Source organism: Sminthopsis crassicaudata, chromosome 6 (assembly GCF_048593235.1).
Source record: "Sminthopsis crassicaudata isolate SCR6 chromosome 6, ASM4859323v1, whole genome shotgun sequence".
NCBI lineage: Eukaryota > Metazoa > Chordata > Mammalia > Dasyuromorphia > Dasyuridae > Sminthopsis > Sminthopsis crassicaudata.
The window spans coordinates 103522540-103547222 of record NC_133622.1 but is presented as its reverse complement, the minus strand read 5'-3'; the positions used below and the strand labels follow the sequence as shown (position 1 = coordinate 103547222).

The window sequence follows — 24683 nt, the reverse complement described above, 5'->3', positions numbered from 1 at the left end:
TCAATTATCTCAATCACTCTTCTCTCTTCCTCATCTCTCATGTCCAGTTATTTATTTAGTCTTGTTCACTGTACCACCACATCATGAATCAAATTCAGCCCTCAGATTTCCACTCATCACCTTTCACCTTTTCTTCTAGTCTCTCTGCTTCCACTCTGGCCCCACTCAACCAATCCTCCCCCAAGCAAGGAATTTCTATGATTCCCTCTCTTGCTTCTAGGATAAAATACAGACTTCTTGGTTTAGCTCTTAAAGTTGCCTATTCTGGCTACTTCTCCAAGCTTATTATTCCATGCTACTTTCCTTCTCCAATCAAAATAGTCTGTTTGCTTATCTTCTATGACAACCTAACACCTATTGTCATGGCTTTAAACACGTGTCTCCCAAACATGGGATGCACATTCCCATCCCTCCTCTCCTCCACCTCTTAGAATACTGAGCTTTCCTTCAATATTTCCTTCAAACATTATAATTTATTCCCCCAGCTGCTAGAACTCTCCCTACTGGGGAAATCACCTTCCATACATTTTATATTTAATTTCTCCGTATATACTATATTTAATTTTCTCTTCATATGTTACTCTCTGACAGAATAGGATATAAGTGTCTATATATTTCTAGTGCCCAAAACAGTGCCAGACACATGTCAGGTGTTTTTTAAGTATTCACTGAATGAATAAGAAGAAATCATTCAGGCGACTAAGTGAAGTCAGGAAGTGCAGAATTCCAATTCTGCTTCATATTTACTAGCTGAGCAAGTCACTTATTCTCTACACGCCTCATTTGTGAAATGAGGATAACAGCACCAAAGAGTAGTTATGAGAATCAAATGAGGCAATGCAAAGCATCATCTATTTTTCAGGAGGCATGTTCTATGAGGCAGTAGTTTTTAGGAAAAGACACAAAGGAAAAAATAAAACATCTCTGCCTTCAAATAACTTACATTCTATTGGGGAGAAACAACATATGTATGTTTGTAAAAATATACATACATATATACAGATAAGTGAATAAGAATAAATTCTAGATAATATATAATACAGAGGAGTGTGGGAGAAGATACTACCAAGTTGGGGATATGGAATCAGGACAGGTCTCCCATTGGATGTTGCACTTGAATTCATCCTTACAGAAAGTTAGGAATTCTAAGAAGCGGAGCTGAGGAAAGAGTACCTTCTGAATATGAGGACAGAAGTATGCTGCCTGTGAAGTAAAGTAAGGGGATGGACTATATAGGGAATAGCACCTAGGCCAGGTTTGGCTGGAAGAAAGAGAAACATACAATAAGCATGGGACTGTAGGCACTGGAGCTTAACTGTGAAGGGCTTCAAATGAGCAGAAGAAATGATATGGTCCTAAGTATGTCTAGGAATATAAACTTAGCAGCTGAGTAGATTATTTGGAGAAGGAAAAGTCTAGAGGCAATTATATTAAAATAGAAGATCACTGTACTATAGCAGTCAGGTGAAAGGTGAAGAGAGTTTCCGTTAGGGTGGTGGCTAAGTGAATGGAGAGATGGAATTGATGGAAGGAATGTTGTAGAGTTCATGGAGATTCAGGAGGTTGACAAATTGGGTATGATACTGAACCACAGAACTTATGTATTTCTAATTATGAGACCTTAGTATATGGCCTTTGTATAGCATCTACTAACTAAAATGTAAAGCTATTCTTATGGGGAATATGAAGGTGCCTTCAACAACAATAAGGAGGTTGAGAGAGGAACTACAGTATGAGCGATGAGGAGTTAATTTTGGATGTCAAATCTTTTCCTTGTGAAAAAGAAGAAAGGAGATAGTAAAAGGGACTTTAAACAACCAAGTTAACTTTGTCATCTATGGGTCTACAATTGCAAACTAGGCCTTTACTTGTTTTGTTAAACATTTAGCCAAGTTAAATATTGTTCATAAAAGTACAATCCTATGAGATTTGCTGTATCACTAAGCAAAAAGGGAGGGGGAAGGGGGGAAAGAGAAGGAAAGGATAAAACAAATAATCTATTTCTACCAGAGATAGGGTGACAACTAGGAATAGCTGGCATGAGGAAAAAGCAAAGCAAACTCATAATCACCTAGAACTACTGAAACATCAAAAAAATTGCTTAAATGAACAAGTTAACCCAAACTCATTTTGTAGTCAAGTTACAGCAAAGATGTAGATTATAAGCACAGGCCTTTATTTTTATAATCAGAGTGAGAAAAATTTGAGATTTTTTCCTATATCTCTATTAAAAATAAAGGAACTGAGGGGACTAAAGTTGAACTTTAAATGAAACTATATACCAGTAAAATAATTCAGTATAACTTAATATAGCATTTTGTAAATCTATTAGATTTCTGTGCCATTGAATAAAATTATTTGGCCCAAACCAGAAAAATGTCAATTAGGTATATGACATTCTATAATATATTATGAAGCAAGACTTTTGAACAGGAATTCATGGCACATACTACTCTCCTCATTCTAAGTCAACATATTTTACTTAAGTTACAACTAAGTTCAAGAATTGAAGTCTAGCAGTTCCATAGCCACTGGGGGTGGGAGGGAGACAAAAAAGAAACCAGATTAAATACTGTCTTTCTATTCCCCCCCCCCAAAAAAAAATTTTTTTTTGTTTTTCATTTCTATAAAAATTCCATGGGCAATTAAAAAAAATATATCTTTCATTCTACTTATTTTTCAGGTTATAAACATTTATTTTCTCTTCCTCCACATATTACCCTCAACTTAAAAAACAAAAACAAAAACAAAAATAAGATATATAAAATAATTATTTTTAAAGCCTAAAATTATATCTCTATCAAAATTTCCTTATAATCTAAGATCCTTCCCCAAACAAAAAAACAAATTCAGATCCCAATATTTGGCTGATTTGGGATTAGCTAAAATCCCGTCTTTGTCAACCTGAGTTACACTACAATTTTTTTAGTGCTATAAGAATTCTGACATGCTTCCTAGATTCAGGAAATCATTTTTTAAATTTCACTTGCTTCCTTGTTCTTATCACCATGGATGCTACTCACAATATTCATGAAAATATACTTCAGAGAATAATATTTTTTCCTGAGTCCAATAGTCTCAAACTTATAAGTTAGTGAAGGGTTTTTGTTAACGCAAACATAAAAAGTACATATTTTTTTCAAGTGTGACCTCAATTCAAACTCAAACATTCCACGGCATCTCAAGAGGAAGCAATCCCTCAAAGTATCTCATAAGTATACCAAGATTAGTTTAGTGATTTGGAGGAGAAAAATAGGGAAATTGCCCATTTTATGAATTCTAACATCTTTTCTCTGACATATAACAACTACAAAAAATTTAATTTGGAGAAAAAGAATATTCTTCAATTTTAACAAATAGCTAGTGTCTTTAAATTATTGGTCCCTGTTAACAGAATTAAAAACTTCAGTAATTATTTAGCTATTTTAAGTATCAAATCAAGATCCAGAACTACTTAAAATAATTTCCGGAGAAACACATCAGATTCTAGATCTAAAGTTGAAAGGGACCTCAAGGGCCATCTAGTCTAACTCCTCTATTTTACAGATAAGGAAGTAGAGGTAGAAGATTTAGTGACTTACCCTACAAACCACAGGTTCTAAGAGTTATACAGTTATTTGAACCCAGGTCCTCTGACTCCAAAGTCAACAATCCCTCCACACTACTACTATGCTATATTTCTAAGAAATCTCCCATATAGGTCAGGTTCGAATTATTTTTTAAGATCAGCTATATTCAAGATGGCATGTCAAAGACAGATCATTATTCTTACTTTCATTTTGAGTTTTCACTTATTTAAAAAAGAAACTACTTCCTCAGAGTAATTTCATGCCACAAACCACATCTATGCAGAAGAGCACTTTGGAGCTCAAAGATAAAAAGAAAAAACTCTTTATATGTAAATAGGCTGGTAATTTTACAATAGCTCCTCAACAAAGCACCCAGTGGGAAAAATAAAGAATTTTTGACTAATCCTGTCTAAATGCTCTCATGAACTTCAAAAATTTGTAAAGCACAATATTCAATTAAGATAAAGAATTTTTTTTACTAATCCTGTCCAAATACTCTCATCAACTTTAAAACTGCAAAATACTGTCAACAAACCAGAATTTGTCTCTAAACTGTGGGTCACTGGAACCCAACAAAGCAGGCCAAAGAATAGGAGAGTCAGGAATCAAACAGAAGTTTTACTTCAAAGTGAGATTTGTCTTTTTGTGAACAGACTTATTGGGGAAGAGATTTCTTAGACTTCAAATAGACTGGTTATTAGTCCCTCATGAGAGAAGAAATGAACAAATATTTATTAAGCACCTACTATGTAGAAAAACGTGTTAATGAAAGCATATGTTAATAAATGCTTTACAAATATTACCTCATTTTTCAGGTAGAAGTTATAAAAATGACTTAATTGAATATTGGTACTGTCAAGATATTAAGAGACACCCTGTTTTCCAGATCGAAGGCCCAGCAACAAGCTGTGCCCAGAACTTGGCATAACAATTCTTTGTGTTCACCCTCTGGATAATCTTAGTCATAGCAAAACCCCAGAATTGGGATTTATGATTTCCCTCTTTCCCGGAGGAGCCTGGCCTGAGAACTGGAAGTACAATAGACAAAGTAGTCAATCATATCTACTAACATTGAACAATTCCTGAGCTTATAATCACTAAGTGAACAGGACCAGGTTCTGTACTTCTCTGTTCCTGCCATGCTAACTCTGGTTGTGTATCCTGCTGAATGATCACAAGACTCAATGACCCTTAACACTTGGGACATTAATCACAAGGTTCAATGATTCTAATAACTCTGAGACTGTTCCCACAGGACCCAAGATATCTTATTTTGTGCCCAAAGTACCTGCATCTATGGACCTTCTATGGGAACTGCTTTCTCAAGACCTTTGGGTCCTACTTTTTTTGTGGTTTTCATGCTTAAAAACCCTATCCCTGCCTTAAGTCATAAGCCCTCCTTCTGCTTGCAAGCATAAAACATAAAAAGCTATGTATCTTATTACCTTGTTGTGTTCCTTCAAAAATGAATCACCTATGTGGATGATATTATCATAAAGTCAGAAGACACAAGCCAATGCTGGTAAACAAGGCAATTTATGAAAGTATGAATCTAACTGATAAGCATTTGCTAGGGTTTACTCTGTGACAGGTACTCCAAATGGACAAGGAGTTCACACTGCAGTAGGGAAGTTGACATGTGCATAAATAAACGATGCAAGGCAGAATAGAGTAAACACAATTCAATTTTTAAAAATTTAAGGTTAGTCTAATATATTGGGTAGGAGTTATCTCTGGGTCAGAAAGCCATAAGTTCAGATTCCTAGGTTTTGATAACATATGCTTAATGTTTGAATGGCCAAGGCTATGCAAAGACTTTGCCAAATTAGAGAGCAATTACAGATCATCCTTCACAGCGGAAGCATCTATGAAATCCTCCATCAATGAAATCATAGATCCATCCTAGTCCAAACTCTTTCTCAATGTACAATTCTAGATGCTGAGGAAACACAACCAAAACAGCTCTTGCCCTTAGCAATACTGAACTCTGTATTTTAAATATATACATATGTATATGTGTGTATATATAAATTCATGTATGTGTATGTACTACATATGTCTATATTTGTGTGCATATAATGTTTAAATGTAGATACAAGGAAATCGGAAAAGGAACTTAACTGGCAGAAAAATCCTCTAGGATCTCTTCAAAGGATTCCAAAAAGAGGCAGCCCTTGAACTGAGACTTTTTTTGGTTGCTCATTTGTTTTTCAACTTATCTGCACTTTTCAAGGCCCTATTTGGGGTTTTCTTGGCAAAGATACTATAGTAGTTTGCCATTTCTTTCTTTAGCTCATTTTGTAGATGAGAAAACTAAGGCAAACAGGGTTAAACTGACTTGCCCAGAATTACAGATTTGAACTTAGGAAGAGGAGTCTTTCTAATTCCAAGCCCAATATTCTAGCTGGGTCCAGAAGGAAGGCAAAAACTGAACTAAGCTGAAGATAGAAAGTTAAGAAAGGATTACATTCCAAGCCAAAGGATGCTCTGTGGAGTCAGGAATAGCCAGAAATCCCATTCTGTTTGAACAAAGAATCAGTGAAGGGGAATAATATGAATTAATTCTAGAAATGTAGGGTGGATTTAGAGTGTGAAGGGTACTAAAAGTTATGCTAAAACTTTATGGAGGAGACAAGATTTGATTAGGGCCTTTAAATGAAAGTAAGAGACAGGTAGAGATGAAATTAGTAGAAAAGTAAGACATTGGAGAAGAATAGAAGCCAAGGCCTGGAAAGTATATAAAGTTTGCATGGAACATAGTGAGAGATGAGACTAACAAGTGCGGTTAGAGTTGAATTATCAGGGTCCTGAAAAAGAAGTCCTCCAAATCACAAGCTTTGCTTCCAGACTGACCTCCTTAAAGGTAGAGACTCCAAAGAAATAACCTTTGTGAATAAGGACTCACTATCCCAAATGTCACCAATTTTGGGGGTGCCCACCCATTGGTAATACCAGTGATGCAAGCCACAGTGGAGGAAAACATGCTGTACAGAAATGCAATCTGGCAATTTCCCCTGCAAGTTCTATAGACCTTCATGAGCTACTGAAGATCCAAATAGGAAACGACGTGCTTTACACAAAAGTCCTGGGTAGTATCAGATTTTGGAATATCAAAAACAGATCAGGTTTACTTCAAGAAAATGCCACAGGACATTACCATTTGACTTGTGACTGAAACTACTTATGTATGTGGTTTCTGTTCCAAAGGCCTCATGATGAATAATGGTATCCACATCCAAAGAAAGAACTGATGAAGTCTGAATTCAGATTGAAACTACTTTTTTTTTTTTTTTTTCTTATTCTGAGGCTGGGGTTAAGTGACTTGCCCAGGGTCACACAGCTAGGAAGTGTTAAGTGTCTGAGACCAGATTTGAACTTGGGTCCTCCTGAATTCAGGGCTGGTGCTCTATCCACTGCGCCACCTAGCTGCCCCTGAAACATACTATTCTTAATTTTCTTTCAGGAGGTTTTTTGATTTGTGTTTTCTTTCACAACATGACTAATATGAAAATATGTTTTGCAAAATTGCACACATATAGTCTATATCGAATTGCTTGCCTTAATAGGGAGAAGGGAAAGAGGGCAAGACTTTGGAATCCAAAAATTTTTAAAATACATGTTAAAATTTGATTTACTTATGATTTGGGGAAAATATTTTATTATTTCTTTTTAATCTGTGCTCTCTCCCAATTAGGATGTCAGCTTCTTGGTAATTTCCTATTCATATTTCCAGGGCTTAGCACAGTGCTTTGTACACAACAAGCACTTAATAAATGCTTTTTTTCATTTATCCATTCATCATTAGAGAACCCTGAGTGTCAGGTAAAAAAAATAAAATTTCATTTAGTAGGCAATGGGAGGGGGGCACTATTAAAGAGGGATTTAAGAGCTAAGACATGATACAATCTGATTTGTGCTTTAAGATTACATTTACAGTAGAGTATTGGAGGGATGATCAGCACAGAAACTTGAGGCAAGGTGATTATTGTCATATTACTAAGAGTTGAATTAAACCTTTTACTAAAGTAGTGATTTTAGAAAATGTAAAATCAGTAAGATGAGTAAATAAATATAGATAAAATGCCCTTCTTGCATACTGTATTTGATACAAAGCTTAAGACCTCAATAACATAATTTTTTGTTATAGAAAAAACACTAGAAACAAAATAGCATCAGTTGAGGAATAGCTGAAAAACCATTATGAATTTTACATACACACACACACACATGAATGTAACATATGAGTATAATGAAATAGTACTACACAATAAATTATATTAAATATAAGAAATCCAAAGAAACATTAAGATGTGTGAATTGATAACAGAAAAAAAAAAGTAGAAGCAGGAAAGCAACATATAACTACAACAAAGTAACTGAAAACAATAAAGGAACTTCTCTCTATAGGGAGATCAGTCAGTCATTTCACCAATCATTTGGTTTAATTCTTTTTCTTTGTTAAATGGGAGAATTCAATTGAGAACAATGTGTTCAAATGACTATAATAGGGGCAGCTAGGTGGTGCAGTGGATAGAGCACCAGCCTTGTATTCAGGAGGACCCGAGTTCAAATTTGGTCTCAGACACTTAACACTTCCTAGCTGTGTGACCCTGGGCAAGTCACTTAACCCCAGCCTCAGGGGGGAAAAAAACAAAACTCAAATGACTGTAATATCAAAAACAAAATATATATATATATATGAAATAATAATATACTAGAAACATCCTCAACAAATACAGGAGTAAAGCAAGGATGTTTATTTTCTGTGTCATTATTTGACATACTTTTAGAAATACTAGCAAAAACAATGACAAAACCAAAACATTAAAAGTGCTAAGAAAGTCAAAAAGGAGACAAAATTACTCTTATTTGCTAATGACAAATTCCCTTTAAAAAATCCTAGGAAATAAGAAAAGAAACTAAATTAAAACAAGTAATAACTTTGACAAAGTAGCAGATTTCAAAATAAACCAAAGGAAAAAAAGTCACCAGCATTCCCATATAATAACAAAATGTAAAAGGCAATAATAAAAAGGGAAATCCCCTTCAAAATAATTGAAAGTTGCATAAAATATTTAGGGGCCAATCTACCAAGCATATTTAATATGTGCATAGATCACAAAATACAAAAAAAAAAAAAAAAGTCACAAAATATTCCTTTAAGAAATGAAGACCATAAATAGATGGAGTAATATTCAGTGCTCAGGATTATCATTTTTATGTCACCCAAGTTATTGCTATGTCGATAGCATTTTTATGCTATACCAATCAAAGTATCAAGGGATACTTTGCAGAACAAGGAAAATAACATAAATGAGTTCAAATGAATGAGGAATAACACTTTTTGACTTCAACTATATTATAAAACTGTTTTCATCCAAAAACCATACTGGTTTAAAAATTTAAAAAGTGGAACATTACAACACTGAATAGATAAGGGAAATGGACAAGAGAGAATTAAAAAAAATATATATATATATAGAATGCAATTTCCATGTTCAATACACTAGAAAATACAAATCACTTAGAAAAGAGCTCCCTATTTGATAAGAACTGTTAAATAAAACTAGAAGAAAGTAGTCCTGCAGAAATTAGGCTTGGAACAACATCTTATGCCATTTGTTCTGTTGTTTCAATTGTTTCTCATTCTTTATGGCCTCATCTGGAGCTTTCTTGACAAAGATACTGAAGTGTTTTACCATTTTGTTCTCCATTTCATTTTACAGATGAGAAAATTGAGGCAAACAGAGTGAAATGACTTGGCCAGGGTTACACAGCTAAAAAGTGTCTTTGGGAGAAGAGGGAGACAAGGGATATCTAAATGATGTAAAAAATAAAATATCAATAAAAAATCTATTAAAAATAAAAGCAAAACATCAAATGCTTGTTGGATTAAGTAGACATATTCCAATATGAGGATATCAGGATATTCAGAAGTTGAGAAAGGGTTAGGAAACAGAATGAAAGGGTGGAAGGAAATAAATTGGCAATAGCCAATAGACCTAAATAGTTTTTTGTATTTATACACATACACATACACATACACACACACACACACGCACATAAAATATGTATATATATATATATATGTGTATATATATATATATATATATATATGTGTGTGTGTGTATATATATATATATATATATATATATATATATATATATATATATATTAGCAAACAGTGCCTTCAACATAACAGATACTTCATAAATGTTTTCCAAATTAACTAGAAATATTGGGCCCATCCTTGTCTCACCTATCTAGCGTAATAAAACGCTATTAGTGGAGTTCATTGTCTGGTAATACCAAGAACTGTTTATAACAACGAATCTCTTCCCTCTGCTAATCATAGCTCTTGGTTCCTGATTCACTCAAGCCTCACCATGATGACACAATCCCTCACCACAATAGGGTAGTAAATGGATATTCTCAATATTTAAACTTCTATCCACAAGTCACAGAATCAGAAAATCAAATATTAGAGCATATCAGCATCAGTCTGAAGTAATTTTCTGTACTATAGAGCTGATTTTACAAATGGCAAAATTGTTGTCACTCAGTAATGCTTAAATTGAAGATAAATTAGAGAAAGCTATGACTTCAATATGAATAATAATAATAATAATAAAAAGACTGTTCCATTATTCCTTAACATTCTTCCAATACACTCCTTACCTAGAAATGTTAAAGTCAGTTTTATCATTCTCCCACAACACTCAAGACAGCCTAGACTCTTCCATATGTTTCAAGGCTCACTGTGGAACACCAATTAGATCTGGTGGCAAACAAAAACCTAGTCAACAAGCATTTATTAAGTACTTATAGTCATATCCCCTGGAATTTCAAGGGAGAGAGGTTGGGGAAGAGGTTAGAAAGAGAAAAGATGTTGTAGGTATCATAGGGTTAAGTAGGTAATATATTAAGTGTAGTACCAGGCCTGGCAACAGAAAAATCTAAGTTCAAATCCAACTTTAGATACTTAGTAATTTTGTGACCAAGTAAATCATTTAGTCTGTTTTCTTCAGTTTCCTCTTCTGGAAAATGGGGATGATAGTAGCATCTACCTCTCAAGACAAAAAAGTCACAATAGTTATAAAGTGCTTTAAAGTGCTATAGAAATACTAGCTATTATTTTGATTGTGTTTAGTCAAGCTAACTGAAAAATCATCACTATTTAAATGGCTAAAGATATTTAGAAACATGTTAGTCATTTAAATGTAATGTTGTTCAGTTGTATTCAGTTGTGTCAAACTCTTCATGACCTCATTTGGGGTTTTCTTGGCAAAGATGCTGGAATGGTTTTCCATTTTCTTCTCCAGCTCATTATATAGATGAGAAAACTGAGTTAAGTGGCTTGCCCAGGATGCCATAGCTAGTAAGTATCTGAAGTCATATTTGAACTCCTCACTCCAGGCCCAGTGCTCTGTTCATTGTGCCACTTAGCTGCCCCCAAATATTATTTACAATAGTCCCCTTCCAAAGACCAGTTCTTAGTCCCCCTCCCTGACATGTACTAATTATATATAGATATAGATATAGATATAGATATATAGATATTCTATTTATTTATTATCCAGGGGTTCTCAAAGTACGGCCTGCTGACCAGATGTGGCCCACTGAGGACTTTTATGCGGCCTACCAGCTTATGGCAAATGGGCTGAGGGGCGGAGACAGAGTGTGAGTTTTTGTTTTTATTATAGTCCCGCCTTCCCACAGTCTGAGGGACAGTGAACTAGCCCCCTATTTAAAAAGTTGAGACCACTGTAACCCCAGAAGAACATTAACTCTCTGAAGAACTGTCTCATTTTCATGCTTTTTACACCTAAGACCTAGCACAGTGCCTGGAGTATAGTAAGCACTTTAAAATGCTCGCTGTTTAACAGCATTGACAAAAGTTAATAGCTATGTCAACTCTCACCCCTCACACTGTTTAACAAACAAGTCATTAGTTACCCGAAAAAAGAAACACGATCAAACCAGAAATTAAAGTTCTCTCCATGTTGTTCTCACCTCAGAGAAAAACTTTTAAAAACAAGCAACTAATACCTGGAGCAAAAAGTACTCTTCAAAAGTTGTCACATCTGTCCAGCATCCCCAGAATATCATGATACTAAAGTAATATGGACTAGCTTTTTTTGGCTTTTAGTCACATCAGACAAAAGAATTGCTGATCCAAAAACAATTTAAAATAACACACATCTGACTTGTTTAAGAAGCACTGATAAAGATAAGCCTGGCCATATAACTATATTTCACTTTCTATTTGCTTTCCTGAAGCATTTACATTTTCAGGTAGTCTTTTTTTGGTAAATAGAAAAAGGAAGATAAAATCTAAAGGGCAAACTGAAGCCCAATGGGACTTAAAACATCCAACTATTTCAAGAATTTACTGAAATTTCAATAACTTACAATTACAAGTATTAGAAAAGCAATAACTACCCTACAAATGTCAAAGGTAAATATTTAAACAGGTGCATCAATGACGAAGTTCCCTGCATAACATTAGAGCTAACATTTACTATCTGTTAAGTAGTTTCAAAGTGCAATGGAGTAAGTCAAATAACACATTTACAGTGTTAAGTTTATGGCAATACCTAATATGCCTGGAGAGACCTGTGGAAAGTGTGATGTTTGTCAGGACTTTCACTCTGCCAGAGCTGAGGGGAATTCTGACCAGACATAAGCTCCTGCACAGGTACCTTTGCTAATTTTCAGTGGGGAAACCTAAGCTGATACCTTCATGGATAATTTAACAAGGATTGTTCCATGAATTTATAATGTCATTTATAACTTTCTTATAACTCCTTTTAATAGTCTTCACGAGTAATATATGAGCGGCAGAGGCAAATTACGGTATAAAGGATAAAAGCAACTCTATTCCGGGGCTGTTTCCACTTCAGATCTTAAAGAAGGAACTTTTGAAGGGGAAGTCTGGTTATTAACTTCTCTGACCACATTCCATAAATAACTGAAGAAGAAATTTCAGAAAGAGGTAAAAGTCCAAGAGGGCCGAGTTATTCTTGATGACTATTGTATTACTATCATTGCAACACGTAAAATTCACCCTCCTTTAAAAAAAAAAACTTTAAAAAAAAGTGAGAAGGGGCGGAGATGTAAAATATGAACAGCAAATACTCAATTTATAAAATGTTTCAAAATGGCTTAGATATGTGGATACATACATATACCTATACTTTTTTTTTCTCTTTTACATTTGCAGGCAAGGAAAAAACAGAAGCTAGAAGATGTTACATCAGCTCTCCAAAGGCCAACAGGTCCGCTGCAGCCACTCTGGCTAGAGAATCATTGGGAGATAAGGAGACAGCCGGTGCAAGATCTCAAAGCGCCGGCTGCTAGCTACAAGGTAACGAAGCATAACGTCTGGTTTCGGAGAACGGTAAGGCGGGGGTAGGCAGGCCGGCTCTGGAAGTGTAATAGATCAAACTCTCTCACAAGACTGCCCGCATCTTCCTGGGCTGGGTCTCTCCTGCGGAGAGTCTCTGCCCAGGTCTGGATGCTGAGGGATGGGCAAACTCCGACTCCGAGGGAAGAGGGCGGGGGCGGGAAGTATACTGACAGAAAAGTCCACAGGTAACCTGGGTAACTCGCTCCCGTCTCCCCCATTTCAAGCCTTTTGTTTTGTAAAGCGGAGCCCGCACTGAAGCGGCCTTCTGTCCCCCACCCCGGCTCTTAATCTCTTTGTGACTGTCGGGCGCTGGGGAGGAGGGGGAGGGCGACAAGCCCCGGCCTGACATCCCCCCGGCGCTGGGAAGGTCCGAGGGGAGGCAGGTTGAATGAAGGCTAGCTGTCCAGGCGGCCTGTGGGAGACCGCCTCAGAGCCTCGCTCCTGCACCGGGAGGGAGGAGAGGTCCAGTGGGAGGGGAAGAGGGGCCCTGGCAAAAGGAGCGGGCCCGCCCCCCCCCAGGCTGCCTTCTCCGGCGCGAGGATGCGCGCGAGGGCTCCCCACGCCGCTCTCCCGCGGGTCCGAGCCCACCCTCCACGCCCAGCAGCCCCCTCGGGGCCGCCGCCGCACCTCGCTCCGCACCGGGCAGCAGCCGCCGCTCCCCGGTCTCCCGGACAACAACGCCGCCGCGGCTCCAGTCGGCGCTGACCATTCAGTCACCCTCCCCCCTCAGCCTGCCGGAGGATCCGGGGAAGACGAGGGGGAGGGAAGGGGTTTCCCCGGCCCCCGCCCCCCGGCCCGGCCCGGCCCCCGTGCCCCCACCTGTCCCGGGGGTCGATCCAGCTGGTCTTCTTGGTGTTGTGGTCGATGTAGAAGACCTTGCCGTCGTAGTCCCTGGCCTCCTCCCAGCCCTGGGGGAGCGGCAGCTGCCCATTCCCGGCTTTCCTAGGCATGGTCGTCGGCGGCCCCCCCGGGGCGCAGCTCCTCCATAGGGACCGGGCAGGGGGCACCGGGCGGGAACACAGCCACAGCCCGGCCCCGGAGCCCCGCGGGCAGGGCACCACAAGGCACTGCACGACACGGGGAGGGGCAGGGGGCAGGGGGGCGGGGTGCACGGGAGGGGCGGGGTGCTGGGGGCGGGGTGCACGGGGGGAGCACCCCGACACGGGGCTGGAGTCGGGGTGGGGGGGCGGCGTTCAGGAAATCCTGCTCCCTGCCCTGCTTGGGATCAGTCCACCATGTCTACTTCGGAGCAGGAGACTGATTAGGATTATCCCCCCTCCTCCCCGCCACTGCCTCCGCCTCTTCCTCCTCCTCCTTCTCCTCCTCCTCCTCCTCCCACTCCCCCCGCGGGCTGCCCGACTCGCCGCCGTCTGGGCTAGGATCCGGGAAAAGCAGCGTCTTCGCGGCGGCGGGGGCAGAGGATCCTGCTCATTTGCATACGATTAGCATCGTGCCCCGCCCCTCCCGACCGCAGTCCCGCCCCCCGTCCTCCCCTCTGCTCATCTGCATGCACATTCCTCGCCGCCGCATTCCTCTGGCTTAACCCTGCGGCTCCCGCGACCCTCTGCAGCGCCCCGGGGCTGTCCCTGCCCTAGCTGGGGGGTCAGGGAAAGGAAGGGTGAGGCTAGGTGGGGGAAACGAGAAATAATTTGTAAAATCAGCTAGTTCCTCTCTTCCCTCCTCCTCTCCCAAAAACTTAAAACTCTTCTCTTTTTCCCCCTAAGATTTGAAATAAAAGGAAACTATTGCATTTCCTCCCTCTCTCTTCCCCGCGTCTCTCCACCTCCCTTCAGGATTCTAGATAGAAAAGGGTAGGAAGGGGATCTCCCCTTTGGATGTGAAAACCCGTGTCCCACCAAAATTCCCAATGCACAGATAGACCCCAAGTCCCCGACCCGTGGCCCCCTTTCCTCCACTTCCTCCAATCCCATTTTTCGGTAGTCCTCTGGGGGGGGGAGGGAAAGTAGGAGCTGCGAGCCCTCGCTTGCTGAGGAGCGGCGGAGGGTCTCTGAGGTCCTCAGCCGTGGTACTTGGGGGGGCTCTGATTTAAGAGGTTTACTTTTCATGGCTTTCCTCATTGTGGTCTCAGGTCACTCCTGAAAAGGTGAACATTGTTTCTTAGGGCAGGGTAAACAAGATCCTGGAATGAAACAGGTAAAGGCTTAACGCTTAGTCCTTACTGCCGCTCCCCCGTCCGCGGATGGGGTTCAGGTTTAATCCCCAGGAAAGGGGACAAAGTGAGCCAGGATTTGGAAACGAGTTGCACGATAAACCCTCCCCTTTGGTGTAAGGGATAGGAGCGTGGCGGGTCAAACGCTGGATGACACTCTCACACTCCAATCTCCTCAATTTCTGGGAAATCGGGCAGGTTGATGAGGTCAAATGCAACTGAAAACTCCTGCTATTCTGTGAATGTTCTCCTTGTTAACCAGGTAGCAAAAGCCAAAAGATCGCCTCATTCCGGGGCAATTCTATTCTAGTATAATGATAACTCAGGCTGGGAATGCTTCAGGCCCTGGGTTATGTAGTCCAGAGAGACCCCTCGGAGACCGCGGAGTGGGGGGGAGGCAGCAGTGAGCAATTAGATTTATAAAGTCCATCCACCCTGGGGAAGGGCCGAGCGACCTTGGAGCTCAGTATGAGACTCCTGGTTCTCTCACCTTAGATGAAACTAACGTTTTTAAAATCAATTTTTGAATAGAAATTTATCAGGCACCTACCATGAATTGAGTAAGTTATAAGGCCTTTATTATACCTTTCCTCACAGAGTTTATAATTAAGAAAACAACACATAACTGATAAGAGACAAAGTTGAATTAAATTTTGTGGTAAAAATAAAAGTGTTTTAATATATGAGAGAAGACAAAAATCAATGAGCATTGGAATAATTAAGAAACTGTCATCTTTGGATAAATCTCTAGATCTCATTACTTCAACTTTAAAATAAAGGGATTGGCCTAGAGCAAGGTTCGCAAACGATGGCTCTCGGACCAGATGCAGCCCGCTGAGGACGTGTATGCGGCCCGCCGGTTATGGCAAATGGGCTGAGGGGCGGAGACAGTGTGAGCTTTTGTTTTTACTATAGTCTGGCCCCCTATTTAAAAAGTTTGAGGACCACGGGCCTAGATAGATGACTTGGATGCCTTGGATGATCTTAAAAGTCTCTTCCAGCTCCAACATTCTCTGAATCTAATCCTTGGATTTATTCTGAAATGATTCCTTCATCATTCAGTCTACAAGTATTTATATGCCAGACACTGTGCCAGGCACAGGGGATATAATACAATGAATGAAACAATCCCTATTACTAAAGACCTTCAAGGAGGAAACAAGATATTTAATAAGCTGACTCCTTCCTGACTCCTTGTGGGATTTTCTTGGTAAAGGTAGCAGAGGGATCTGCTATTTCCTTCTTCTGCTCATTTGACAGATGAGGAAACTGAGGCAAGTAGGGTTAAGTGATTTGCTCGGGGTTATTAGTAAATGACAAGTCAAATTTGAAGTCAGGTCTTCCTGACACAGGCCCAGTGCCACCTATCAGTGTCTTAGAAGAAATAGCCTACTCACATGGAATCATAGATCTGGAGCCAAGAATTTACCCAAGAGTCCAAATAGTTCAATCTACTCATTTTAGGTAAGGAAACTGAAGCCCAGAGAAATCAAGTGATTTCCCTGGAATAATACAAGTAGTAAATGACAAAGAAAGGATTTGAACTCAGCTTTTTGAACTGCAAATTTAATGCTGTTTCTACTGTTCCAGGTTACATAAAGTCCATGCAGTATTTAGAATCAGAAGAACATTTCTGGAGAGAGCTAAGAAGAAGGGAGGGAGAGGATGAACTAGAAGGTCCCTTGAAAACTCCTGAGCAACCTGACAGAACTGGTTTTTCCCTAGAGGTTAAACATGGTCTAAATATACTTTCCAAAGATAGCCAAGACATTAGTGGTTCCTAGGGAATACTGGGAAATTACATTTTTTCCCTTATCTAAAGAAAATATGAACATCTACTAAAAAAAAATTATTTCAATCTAAAGGGGGGTAGCAGTAACAACACTACAAAAATGATAGTATTAATGTGTGGGGACTTGAATAGTGACTACAAAGGTAGCCTAAACATGGTGGCAGTCCCAGACAAGCATGGCACCTAAGGCACTTGTACCCCATCTCCCTCTTCTCTGTGGGGACTTACCCCCAATCTGACCCCTACTGTCAGGCCTGGGGTTCTGTTTTGTTCTTCCTCAGAGTGGAGTTGAATACTTCTCTTGGTTGGTTGGTAGTTGTCCTTCCTTCTCGCAGAGGACCAAAATGACATCCCTATGTTAGAGTTGAGTTACAGTGTGCCTGATTGTAGCTGCTCAGACCAAGGCAAGCTTGGAATGCTCTGCCACAGGTCAGACACAAATAGTCCCTATGAACATTTAGGGTGGACTCAATAACTGTGCTTCTCGTGTCTCTTCTGTGCTAATTCACTTCTGCTTTGCTTATGGAACATAGCACCTCCTCTGATGTTAAGCTGGGAGGGCCTGTGCCAGTGTCTCCCATGTCACACAATTAATTCTAAAGTTCATGAGACTTTGAGAGTGTCTTTGTGTCACTTTTTCTAAACACCTTGTGAGCACTTGCTCTCTGTGAGTTCTCCATAAAATAGTCTTTGTGACAAGTGTACTTTTGGCATTCTAACAATGTGGCCAGCCCAGTGGAGTTGTGCTCTCTAGTGCAGAGTTGGAATGCTAGGCAGTTTAGTTTGAGAAAGAACTTCAGTGTCTGGTATCTTATCCTGCCAGGTGATCTTCTTCCTAAGACAAGTTCTGTTCCCATGCTTCTGAGTATAATGTTTTCAGCCATATTGCCAAACGCCTTCAATGAAGACAAAGATGGAATCAAAGTCAACTCCTGCACTGATGGTAAATTCTTTAACCTGAAAAAGCTACGAGCCCAAAAAACGTGGAGGAAGAAGTGTTGGTGCATGATTTTTTTTGTTTGCAGATTATTGTACAATTCAATGCAGCCTCCGAAGCTGAGATGCAACAAAGTATGGATCTGCTTGTATGGATATGCAGTATCTGCAACTACTCCTTTACAGGATCCTAACAGGGAAATACTTCTACTACTTACCGCTGTAACTCCTGATAGGCTTCTCATTCAAATGAAATCAGTCACCACAACATTGTTAATTCAAACCTAAAGCAAAAGCCATACTTATAACAGCAATAATCCTCTACTGTTCAAAGCCCTTCATAAACTGCTCCTTACTTTCCTAGTCTTTTTACACCTAACATCCCACCTTCCCACCCCCACCAACAATCCCCAAATAGCTTTGATCCAGTAACACTAACCTTCTTATTGTTCCCTCAACAAGAAATTTTTAATGTCTTGATTCCAGATGTTTTACTGTTAGTTTGGAAAACTCTTAGTCCTTATCTCTGCTTTCTGGCTTCCCTGAATTTTTTTAGGTCCCAGCTAAAATCCTACCTTCTTTTAGAGGAATTCAGACTTCTATGTTTGGGTCCAGATTAATTTAGATTGAATGTAAATATCAGTCATTTCTGGGTTGGCCAGAAACCCTGAGGATCTTCCCCTCCCAGATTCTTTCATTCATTTATTTATTTAGATTTTTTTGGATTAAGTGAAAGGAGATTCTTTGCCTCAATTGCTACATAGCCTTAATCACTGAATGAGTGATGCCCCAGTCAAAATGAGACCTTAGTTTAAAAAGACCAAAGTCTCCCATTTCTTCCAGGACCAGCTCCAATCATCTTGATTTATATCTCGCCATCAAACCCAGATGGCTCTGGAGGGGAAAATGAGGCAGGTGACCTTGCATAGCCTTTCCTCACTTAAACCCAATTCAGTTGCATGTCATGGCATTACCTCTGTGATGTCTCAGGTAGTAGAAGGGACTGGAAAGCAAATTAATCTCTGATAGCTCTGAATACTTCAGCAGGATTCAACTGTCCTCCAAAGAGCAGAGCAGCTGAAGAGCTCTCACTTAACCTATCCTTTCTCTAGCTAATGATGAAAGAAATCTTTCTCTTCTAATCAGCAGGCTTCCAGCAAAGCAGCTACAAAATCTTGTCATCTTAGTTCTTGCCAGATTTTATATTCTGTCTTCTGCAAACAATCTTTCTTTCTCATTGCCTTCTTGAAATTCTTCCTGAGCTGAGCTTACTAGGTGGAAGGCCTGAAATCAGGAAGACCCTAGTTCAAATCTAACCCAGATACTTAGCTGTGTGACTCTGTGCAAATCACTTTACTGCTGTTTGCCTCAATTTCCTCATATGTAAAATGGGGAGAATAATAGCATTTACCTCGTAGCGTTATTGTGAGAATCAAATGAGATAATAATTACAAAGTGCCTGACACATAAATATTACCTATTATTAGCTACTTCTTCCTCTTTGTAGCTTTTCTTATTGCTTCTGCTGCTGCTGACTTCAAATCAGAACTTCCTGAATTTCAATGACATATTTGTAACTATTTGAAGCAAAACTCCAAGAATTTACCTTTTGTCATCTATGACAAAGCTTCTTAAACTGTGGGTTGAATAACTGAATGTGGAGGTTGCAAAATTATGATCTATTATCAGTAAATGTTTGATTTGTGTGTCTCTTTTATATTCTTATATATTTGAGGTCCTGTAAAAAGTTTTTAGGTAAAAAGGGGTCACAAGTGGGAAAAGTTTAAGAAGCCCTGATCTATGAACCTAGCAGTCCTTATATAATCTTCTTACAACCCACAGTTATTTGATTTATGATTCTTCTGTTATAAACTTCAAAACTCTAAAAATAGTCATATGTACATAAGCTGATGGAACACAATGCCGGGCAGCCAGTTCTTTGCTTTCAGCTGAGTGACTGTTCTCTTTCTGGTCCTCAGACCAGATTTTTTATTATTATTATTATTATAAAATTATTATTATTCCTCAGAATAATTGATATCTCTTACCAAATATTTATCTGAGAAATTTTCTTCACAAGTTGATTGTCAGTTTTCCATACAAAAGTGTTTTTTTTTAAATCCCTGAATCTTTCAGCAACCTAATTGTTCATATGTAAGAGGGACATTTTAGGCAAATTTTCTTGCTTAAGTGACAACAAAGATATTGATTACATAATCAAAATTAATGTACTTTAATATAACATTCAAAATATGGTATCAATGATTATTTTGTCTTTATTGATCCATACAAACAACTAACTTAAATAGGCTTCCAACAGTTTGTTGGCAAATATATTGCATATGAAGTAAGGAAAACTTGATTTTAAATCTTGCCTTGGGTATTTACATTTAACCTCTATCAGCTTCAGTTTCCTCATCTGTAAAATGAAGATCATACTACAATCCAAATAATCATGGAGTTGTTAGGATCAAATGAAACAACATAAGTAAAGCTTTATATAAACTATATAATGCTACATAAATGCTATTATTAATTGTACTTTTTTTCAATGCACTCACAAAGTATAATTTATAGACATCATTATATTGTCTGATTTGTATGGGAAATATTCAAAGGCAAAAACAATTCTTAAAAAAATCTATTTTCCTTCATTTTTGTGTTTCCAGGAAAGTATGCTGCTGATGACTGGAGATTTTAAGTCATAACTGTTATACATATGACCTGGTTTATACAAATGGGTTATGAAGAGCAAGTTTGTTAGCCTTAAAAATACATGCTTTCATTTAAAAAAATAAAATTTAAAAGTGACTTTTATTATACCCTTATACTTTTTGCATTCTAATTAATTGTCTACCTTGCCCAAGATCAGCATCTATTACTTACAAGTGTATTCATTCCCAAGAAATAGGTTTGGGACCTTAGCACCAAGTTGAAGATGGAGCATTTCTCTTCTTGAAGTCTCTGCTGAAATTATTTGTCTATCTTCACCTCAGTTTACAGAGTAGATGAAGGTGGCTCAGTACCTCTGCCATAAGAGAGCATGAGCCAAAACAAGTACAAGGGGGAGAGAGACACAGAAAAGAAGATGGAAAAATAACAAAGACAAACTTGTCCACCTTAAACTTTTTTCCCCTCCAGAATGCCCTCCCACCCACTTCCCCCAAATATTAAATTAAAATGCATACATATATACTAAATACACAGAGAGAGAGAGACAAATACACACACATATATAGACATATCTATATACCCATACATATATGTACATTATATATGTGTGTGTGTGACATTTACATTCAGGAGAATCTCAGGGAGATCTAGGCCACAGTGATCCTTAAGTTTAAAAAAAAAACAAACAAAAAAAAAAACCACAACCAAAAAAGGAAGCTCAAATCCCAATCTGGCCCATGATTTTTCCCAGTAGTATCTAGGATAAAGAAGGGAAGAGATAATATGTAAGAGAATTAAAAGGGAATAGGAGAATCTTTTTCAGTCCAAAAAAAAAAAAAAAAATAGTCCCCTTCCTATACAGGGATCTGACTTTCCTTATTTAGGGGGAGCTCATTTCATTTGTAGAAAATAAACTTCCTTTCTTGGACTCTTAATATTAACTAATTAAAATCTTCCTTCCCTAGCTCTTACCTGAAGAAATGATTTGGGAATGAGATTGACTCCTTTATTTTGCAAACAATAATCCATAGCATTTATATGTACTTTATAAATATATAACCCCCCCCCATCCCTTCATCCCTTCTCCCATCCTAAAGCCTAGTATGGGACTCTCTCAGTGAGATAATACTGTGCCTTGGGCATGGGTAAGAGTGTTAGGGGGCACTTGGGGAATAGAGGACAGAGGAGAACTCCAGTTCTCTTTCTTTTTAGGTGCTTCTGGCTTTCAGCTTCTCTCTTCCAGAAAGAATATGGAAGAAGCAAATCTTCCTTAAGTTTGCTAGAGGGAAAGAACATGGAAAGAAGCCGATATGAAAGGAGCAAGCAGTCTCTGTCATATCCCAAACTACTATATAAGAGACTTTGGGGAATTTCCCCTTAGGTGAATTCTAAGATTGTTCTGATTATCTTAATAAGTTACCTTATTTCCAGTGGAAGAGCTCCTTCACGAAGTATTGTCGGATATATATTTTCATGTGTATATTTTCTCTGAATTTTGTTTTCTATCTAATTGAATATATGGGTATTATGGGCCAGAACTCTGAACTTGAAACAAAGGATTCTTACAAGGTGCTAAGTCAGTGGAATTGGTAGAGACAATGGTTATCTAGTTTAGCATGGTTCAGTATGATTGATTTAATCTTACAACAAATAATGGTTTCCTAGTGATATAATGATTGGTTTATACTCAGTGTGGAACATATAAGCAGGGACTGAGCCATAGAGGACAAGTGCACTAGGAGCTCTCAGAGTCAAGGAGAGAATTTCAATTCCATCTTCAATCAAGCTTTTGGTGGCAAGCTCTCCTCCTGCATTTCCCCACTGAGACCAAGGCCTGAAAGGCTCTCCAGAAAGTTGCCCAGATCCAGGAAAGAGATAATAAGGATTTGGACTTTGGACTTTAGCTCCTGGCTGTTCTTGTGGTGATTACTGAAGTGAAAAGAAGGCTGCTCCCAGAGACCCCAAGAAAACTGAACCACAGAACATTACATTTTAGTGCCTGAACATGAGACCAAGAACCTACATTTGTGAAATTAAGGTGAGTACAAGAAGGAAACTTTGTAAAGTGCTAAACTGGTGCTTCAGCTGAAATGGGACAAATGTTTAGAGAGGAGCCTTTTCCAATTCAAGGAAAATGTGTAGAGAGCATTGTCAGACTTATGAAAAACCAAGGTTTGATTGTAACTTGGAAGCAGATCATTGAACTTTTAGAAACAGTACAGTACACATCTCCTTGGGTTCTCTAAGGAAAAAGAATTAGATCCAGATAAATGGAAATTAGTAGGAGATTAACTGACCTGACTCAATTTCTAAAGAAACACTTTATACATATAACTTAATACAACTGGCTTTAGGAAATTATATAAATTATAGAATAAGGAAAAAGAAGAAAGAGCATGAGAGGAAGGATACAGACAAACTAAGTGAAAAGAATGAAGAATCAGATAAGAATGGAGTTAAGTTACAATTCTGATGAAATTAAGGAGTATGGTGCTTCACAGCAGGAGCCATTAGGCCATTACCCATACCCTCACTTCCCTCCCTCAATTAACCCTTCATGGGTGGAGGGAAAAGGAGGAGGAGGAAAGGCAGTGACACAATCAGCACTACCTATGAAGCAGCCAAGATTAGAAAAGGCACTAGTTAAAGCAAAAAAAGAAGGACAAAATATATTTGATTTGATAAATGCATACTCTGTTATTGAAGAGTTGATTCATCAGGTCAACAATGAAGAAGATGCACTCCTTTGATCTAGAAAAAATCAAGGATTTGAAAAAGGGTTGCACTCTATATGGGGCTACATCATCTTATGTTAAAATGATACAAGAGAATTTGGCTTATGAAATCTTAATCCCTAGTGATTGGAAATCTATAGCAAGGACATGTTTAGAACCTGGACAAAACTTGTAGTGGCTTTCTGAATATAGTGAATTATGCAGGATACAAGCCCAGCGAAATAAGCAAACTGGAGTTAATATACAAATCACCTTTGACCAACTAGAAGATAAAGGTCAGTATGCAGACTCTTTAGCACAGATTAGTTACCCCATAGCAGTGTATGAGCAAATTGCTTCTGCTGCAGCTACAAAAGCTTGGGGTTCCCTCCTAGGAAAAGATGGAGGTGAGGCCTTCACAAACATAGAGCAAGGTCCTAAAGAACCCTTTGCTGATTTTGTGGGATATTTGTAGACAGCTGTCACAAGAACCACTGGAGAAAATGCAGCTACAAGAATAATGATCAGAAAACTGGCTAAGGAAAATGTCAATGAGGTTTGCAGAATTATATGGGGACTACACAAAGATGCTCCTTTAGAGGAGATCATAAGACACTGTGCTACAGTGGGCACAAATGCTTATTATACCCAGACTATGATGAACATGGGAAGACAGGGTGCCTCTTGGCAAGGGATTTTTAGAGAGACTCATCGATGCTTTCAATGTGGAAAAATAGGACATCTGAGAGCCCAATGTAGGCATAGAAATAGAGTGAGAAGACAGGGTGAGAGAAGACCTAAAACTCCAAAATGCCACAAAGGTTTCCACTGGGCCTCAGAATGTAGATTGGCTCAGGGAAATGAGAGGTGGGACCCAGCTCCAAGACCTCAAACAAAAAAACAGGTGGGGCACAATGGCAGCGGAGGTTACACCCAGAAAGTCTTTAGAAGTTCAGGACTCTGATATGATTAATCAGCAGAGAAACAATCTGATAGAAGAAGGATTACATAATCAATTAGCCAAAAAGCATTCAGATGGGAGAAAGGGATTTTGTTTTTAGAACATAGGTGGTCACTCTTCCTGACTTCTCAAGAAGGTGAAAACCCCCAAAAAGGAGGTGATCACACCTTCTCTGATTGCTCAAAAAAGGGATGAAAACACCATAAAAGGAGATGATCACGCCCTCCCTGACATCTCAGGAAGGAAGATGAAAACACCAAAGGAAATGGGAAATCAAATCAGATTAGTGGGTTTCTGAAGGGTCTCATTTGAAACAGGTATACATAAATCCATCAAATGGGAAGTATTACACATAATTACATAAGCACATAGCAATATAACACAGGCTAGTAGTGATTGGAGAGAATACAGGCTTTTTTAACCTGACAGAAGGGCAGTGTCTAGTGCCAGCAGTTCCAA

General features: G+C 38.8%; 1 protein-coding gene across 1 annotated transcript in view; it reads right to left on the bottom strand.

Moving 5' to 3' along the window:
- Positions 1-14237, bottom strand: part of WWC2 (WW and C2 domain containing 2) — a 228315-nt gene extending 214078 nt beyond the window's left edge. Inside the window, exon 1 of the mRNA XM_074275325.1 lies at positions 13798-14237. Coding sequence (XP_074131426.1) covers positions 13798-13928 — 131 coding nt within the window. The 5' untranslated portion in view covers positions 13929-14237. The remainder of the gene's footprint in view (positions 1-13797) is intronic.
- Between the last annotated feature and the right edge of the window lie 10446 nt (positions 14238-24683).